Source organism: Colobus angolensis, unplaced genomic scaffold, assembly GCF_000951035.1.
Source record: "Colobus angolensis palliatus isolate OR3802 unplaced genomic scaffold, Cang.pa_1.0 Scaffold33, whole genome shotgun sequence".
Classification (NCBI taxonomy): domain Eukaryota; kingdom Metazoa; phylum Chordata; class Mammalia; order Primates; family Cercopithecidae; genus Colobus; species Colobus angolensis.
Window position 1 is genome coordinate 9,729,378 of NW_012116599.1, and position 6,312 is coordinate 9,735,689.

Here is a 6,312-nt window from a genome sequence, read left to right on the forward strand (position 1 = left end):
AAATGTTTTTAAACGCATTTCTTGAAAGCCCACTCACTGATGAAGGATGACCCTCTGTTCTCCAGGGCTAAGGATACGCCAGGCACTGAGTGGCTCTCTGGTCAACGCTTTCTCCCTGCAGCTCCATGACTGGGTACCAGTTTACAGTTTGTGGTTTGTGAACATGCCAACTCCTGGCATGGAAGAAGGGAAGGAAGCTGGGTGGAGATGAAAATCTTCCTTAGGTACCTCCCAAGAAATATCTGTACAAGTGGGGATAAAAATCAGGACAAACCAAAGTTACAAATGTTGGGATTGCAGGATAGCTCAACTAGCTGATACCTCCTTAGGAAAGGAGAATGAAACCAACACTGTATCTGAAGGCAATTCCAGATGTTTGAGTCCAGCGAGAAATATCTGTGTAAAAAAATGCAAGCATGAGTATCCAGGAAGTTTAACTGATTTTATTTTGTTTACTTATTTGTTTTCATATTTCTGAGGCAGGAAGAACAATGTAGGCATAAACTGTCTTTCCTTCCAGTTTGAACAAAGAAGCTGGATGCCATTTACTGCTCTTGTTGGGAGCGAGCTGCCGATCTGGGAACAGAGCCTGTTTTTTTTTTTTCAGCTCCTGTTCCGGAGATCCCTCCCCTGTCCTGCTTGCTGTTCTTTTTGCCACTCACTCCTTGCCTCCAGGAATGCTGAGGTGGTTTTTTTCTGTAATCCTTGTCTCGTTTGAGCTCTCCCCAGGATGAAACTGAGGGTCATCCTTGCAAAATTCTGCTGTCCCAGAAATTAGGGGAAAGTAGAAAAGATGCAAAAAGGAAGCAGGAAATGCCCTTTACCTTGTGAAATGTTTTATGGTTGCGGAAGATCAGGCGCATGTCCCGCACAAACCATGCCACCGTGTACACTTCCGTATTCAGCCTTTCCTTAACCAGGTCCAACCGCATTGCTTCCTGAAAGGGCTCACCGTAATTGCGAATCTTGAGGACAAAGCCACCAGAGAGGAGACGTCAGCACAGCTGTCATCACTGGAAAGGATCCAGTTTAAATACAATCCAAGTCTTCATTTCCAGGGTCATAATGATAACACCATCTGCCTTCTTTAGGCCAGCTATTGTTCTAGGCACTAGATAAACTAAACTGTAAGCCAAGCATATGAATATGTAATCTCCACATTTATGGGTACCATAAATAATGATGCCCATTTCACAGATGAGGAAACCGAGGGATGGAGAGGTCAAGGAGCCTATCCAAGATGTCTCAGCTAGAAAGTGGTAGAGCTGGGATGGGAACCCACACAGTTTGGCATCTGTGACTCTTCTTTTTTTTTGAGATGGAGTCTTGCTTTGTCACCCAGGCTGGAGTGCAGTGGTGCAATCTTGGCTCACTGCAACCTCTGCCTCCCGGGTTCAAGTGATTCTCCTTCCTCAGCCTCCCGAGTAGCTGGGATTACAGGTGCCCGCCACCACACCTGGCTAATTTTTGTATTTTTAGTAGAGGTGGGGTTTTGCCATGTTGGCCAGGCTGGTCTTGAACTCCTGACCTCAAGTGATCTGCCCGCCTCAGCCTCCGAAAGTGCTGGGATTACACGCATGAGCGGCTGCCCCCAGCTGGCCTCTGTGACTCTTAATCTCTAGTAGGAAAGACATTCCTCCTAAAAAGAAGATGGAACTGAGATACACAGGAGGGGCAGCAACTTGCCCGGTATCCCATAGCCCGTGAGTGGTAGGGTAGAGTTTGAGCCAGGTAGTCCCTCTCCAGAGTGTGCAGCGAAACCCCCGCTGCCCTGCTCCACTGCTGCCACGCTGTCCTTCTCTCCTGTTCTCCAGCTTCCCGAGCAAACTGCAGCACCTGCCGGACTCAGCCCCCAAATTTCTCAAAATGCATTTTATGCAAGAGAACTGTAAAACGTGACTTACATTAAATGGAATGCCCGTAAAAAAGGAGCTTTGTGGATGACAGTAGGCCTTCAAGAGGAGGAAGTCACGTTTCTGTAAAACGTGAAGAGGGCTTGAAAGTGAAATGCAGCTTGGAAACAGTGAAGCCAGGTGAATGTCTAGACATGCACACGGATGGGGCAGCCAAGCCCAGTCAGCATTACAACCGTGCTTACCAAGGCTCACGGGGTGTGTGGGATTTTGTTCAGACTCTGTGTTTGGGCACTAAATCGTCATCCTCTAAAGGGAGACATTGAAGCCTCCCTTTGGTGCATTGCCCTGACCCTGTGCCTGTTTGTGCTTCTCATGTGAGAAGGGAAAAGCGTAGGCTTGGGGTTGGCATCCAACTTACCGGCTGGTCCTGAGGCTGCATCTGCCTCTCCAGGATCTTAGATACATGATGACACTGTTGGCTTCCTGAAGACCTCTTCATCCTGCAGAAGCTGCAACTCCACAGCGTCCTGAGAGGTTGGACATAAGGTGAACAGAGGGCAAGGCCCCTGGAAATGGCCACCATTCCTGTGGCTGCCACTGTCTTCCCTCAGGAAGGATGGGCTTAGCCATGAGGGTGGGATACCTCCCAGAGTGTCCAAGATCCCCACGTGGGGTCTCCAGCATTGACCCTTCCCTCGCATCCGTGGTAGCGGCAGGTGGGCAGCCTGAGGAAGGTGGTGTCACTGTAAGCGTGGGCTCTCTTCTCCCTGTCTGAGCTGCTGGGAGCACAAAGGAACCCAGGCTGCCAGGCTTGAGTGTCAGAATCTGGGCTTTCACCTGCAGGGACCTCAGGCCTCCATCAGCCTGATGAGACCATGGTGAAATGTGTGACAAGCCGTGCTTCCTGTCTTTCCTGAGCAGGCACAGAACATAAGCTGGCTTTTCCCGTCCCCAACTCCCCTTGGACAGGAGTCCCTGCTGTCCAAGGAATAACATCCTAGGGAAGGGCACCTCCAGGGGCAGAAGCCGTGTGGGGCCAAGAGGCTCACTGGCAGCTTCAGAGACCCAGAGAGGTCCAGAGTCTCTGGCACCAGACTGCCCTGCATCACACCCTTGTCCACAATGCTCACAGGTCCTGCTCTTTCCATCTGGAGGTGAGTGCTGTGTGCCCGAGGCGGGGCTGCATCCCACTCACCTCTTGGCTTCCACAGGGGGGATGTGACAGTCTTCATGGAAGACTCAGGGACAAGTACCGTAGCAGAGAAGTTGTCCCCCTTTACAGCACACCTCCCATTCATCCAAGTTTTTCTACTGCAAGAGCAGATAATGTGGGCACCGCTAGGACCACAGCACCGCTAGGACCAGCTGCCACTACCACTGATGACCCAGGAATGCTGACCCTGTGGGGTTCTAGAACACATCATTTTGTGTGTGCCACAGTGGATATCCAAACCCAACTTCTGGTTGGGGGAGCTGATGCCACCTCCCTGGGGGAAACTGCAAGACAAATGGCACAACAAGCAGGGAGTCTGGGTGGTGACCACCGCCACTAGGGCTTTTCTTCTCTGGCTGTGGCTTGCTAACGGGTTCTGCCGTGTTTTGAACTGTGCTGCTGCCTGCTGGCAAGCTTGTGCTTTGAGCTGGGCCACTCTGGGCCGCATTTGCTGAACCCCACCAAGCCTCTGTTAATAGATCTAACTGACCAGGGTAAGACATGATGATAACTGGCATTCAGGTGCAGGAGTATGGCAAGTGTTTTTCCTGGTGCCTTGCCTAACTGCCTAGGGTCGTAACATAACATGGCCCTAAAATGTTCCATAGTGGGCATGGATGCTGTGACCCATAAATAACAAAATAATCAAAATTAAGTTATCTTTGGCACTTACAATCAGCTTTACAACATGGAACTCCATGGACCTTTTCTGTTAAAATATTTAATACTGATCAATATGAATTAAAACACGGCTTTCAAGGATGGAAACTTATTATGGAAGATCTGTTTAGAGAAGGGATGATTATCCCCACTGTTTCTCCATTTCACAGCCCAATTTGGTCTGTTCTTAAGCTTGGAAAGAATGAATGATGCCTCACGGTGAATTACTACAACCTGAATGCTGTGACCCCATCTGTGAAGGCCCAATGTTATTGAAATTACTGACTCCATCCACTTAGCAAGTGGTAAATACTCTGCAGGCATAGATTTGACTAATGGGTTCTGTTCAGTGCGTATTTCAACAGCATCTCAGCTGCAGGTTGCTTTCACCCCCGAAGGGACACAATAGACCGTTGTCTGGCTACCACGGGGTACCTCGACAGTTCTGCCACCATACACAATCTGCAAGCAGGATTTGAACTGCATCTGACCTTCTCTAGGAGCACAGGTGGAACATCACCCTGAAGACACCCTTCTCTCAGCACATTCATTTGACACACAGGACATTACTCACAAGGAGCTCACGGAAAAGGATGGGGCTTGTGTTTCCGCATGAATGTGGGATTAAACTAAAACAAAAAAGTATGGGCCACTGCCCTAGGCATAGTACAGGGATCCACCACCAATTTCTGGCCATTATCTGGTCAGTCGAGGGATGCTCCATCCCTGACACTGTCAAAAAATAATTATTGACCCTCTAAGTACCCACAGTGTTCTAATAAGCCTCCCAGCATCCTTTAGGCCTCTTGAGTTCCGGAGGAAACACATCCCTCATTTATAGATTTTAGGTAAGCTCATTTATGCTGTTACTTGCAAACAGGCCCACTTTCAGTGGGATTCCTTCTAACAGAAGATTCTAGAATCTGTCAAATTGCAATACAGCAGGCATTAGTGCCCTCCTGAGTCTCATTCACCGTGGAGGCTTTGGCAACCTCCTCTCATGCCTCCTGGCATCTCTGGACCACCCATGATGGCCATGGACTTTTGGTACAAAAAAACAGAAAACCCCAAAAGCTGTTTTCCTCAGCCCCACACTATATGCTGACAGAATGGCAACTGCTGGCTGCATCCAGGGCCTTCTGGAGATGGAGGCTGTCACACGCCGAGCCTGTGGCTCTTTACACCAGCTGCCCATCATGTGTGGGTCATGGAGGCAGCACCCTGCAGGGCAACCACAAAACATATTTTGGGAGTATCAGCATCGGTCTCTTTGTTGTACACATACATAAGTGAGACTGTAGTGGAGACGGATGGATGTGCTGCCGAGCAGCAGTGACACTGGATGATGGGGCTGTGGGCAAGGCCCTCACTGGCCCATTCTCAGTCGGATAAACGTTCATCTTATTCTCCCTACCTGGCCCTGGAAGGTGGGACTGAGAGGCTGGGTCAAACATGCCCCTGGCTATTATGTGCTGACATGTGGCATTAGGAGAGTTAGAGGGTATTATCATGTTGGGATATTAATTAATGGTCTGGATTTTAAAGATCCTTTTTTTTCTGGTTGCAAAAGTAACAAATGGTCATTATAGGAATTCCAACTGTACATAAATGTATAAATCAGAAAGCAAATGCCCCTGTGATCTCATCTCAAAATAAATGCAGTTGTTTCTTTTGGCTGTTTTTTCACTCGTAGACCTACCTACACATTCACATAAGCAACAATGGGCTCCTTCCCCACACGTCACAACTAGCATTAAGTATCCTGAAGCTTCCTGACTGCAAAACCCTTTGGTGGCTTTCCATTGATTGAATGATAACTCTATACTTATGAATCCATGTATTTAGACAAATATCTATATCAAAGGTCTAATACTCTATAAGAAAAGTTTTTAAAAAACCTTTCTGTAACTGTATCAGTTTATTCTGCAATACTGATAGAACTTTTGTTTGTCCCTAATTTTTTGCTATTATGATGTTACACTGAGCACCCCTGATTCTCGGGGTATTTAAGATCAGCATGGGAAAGATGATTTATATAATAAATGGCATTGGGAGACCAGTGCCTTAAACTTTGAATGAATCCAGCCTGGTCAGGCCAGCCTCCAGGGCAACATGGGGGAGGCACCATCGTCTCTGCTGGAAGTTCACAACTAATGGGAAGCTCGTGAGTGGAACCGATGTCTGGAGAACACATCTAAGCAAGCAGAAGAGGTTGAGGAGGGGGAGTTAGTGCAGCCGATAGATGACTGCCATTTCCAGCTGCAGGGAGGCCCTGTAGAGACGAAGCTCACTTCAAAGGCGTCTTTCCATCCCGGTGCCACCAATGAGAAGCACGGAGCACTCAGCAATACTTGGTGTGCAATCGTGGATGATCCTCTTGTCCTTTCACATACTGTTCCTGTCTATTTCAATGCCTTTTTTTGCTTTTCATGCTAGAGCATTTTTGTTTTTTTTTGAGACGGAGTCTCGCTCTGTCGCCCAGGCTGGAGTGCAGTGGCATGACCTCAGCTCACTGCAAGCTCCGCCTCCCGGGTTTACGCCATTCTCCTGCCTCAGCCTCCCGAGTAGCTGGGACTACAGGCG

The 6,312-nt window shown here is 48.5% G+C and overlaps 1 protein-coding gene across 1 annotated transcript in view; it reads right to left on the reverse strand.

Annotated features, from left to right (window-relative positions):
• Window positions 1–3,154, reverse strand: part of LOC105518872 — a 4,823-nt gene extending 1,669 nt beyond the window's left edge. Inside the window, exons 1-6 of the mRNA XM_011952039.1 lie at window positions 2,906–3,154; window positions 2,500–2,720; window positions 2,275–2,383; window positions 1,905–1,976; window positions 1,687–1,836; window positions 825–965 (exon numbers count right to left, since the gene is read on the reverse strand). Coding sequence (XP_011807429.1) covers window positions 825–965; window positions 1,687–1,836; window positions 1,905–1,976; window positions 2,275–2,383; window positions 2,500–2,720; window positions 2,906–3,154 — 942 coding nt within the window. The remainder of the gene's footprint in view (window positions 1–824; window positions 966–1,686; window positions 1,837–1,904; window positions 1,977–2,274; window positions 2,384–2,499; window positions 2,721–2,905) is intronic.
• Between the last annotated feature and the right edge of the window lie 3,158 nt (window positions 3,155–6,312).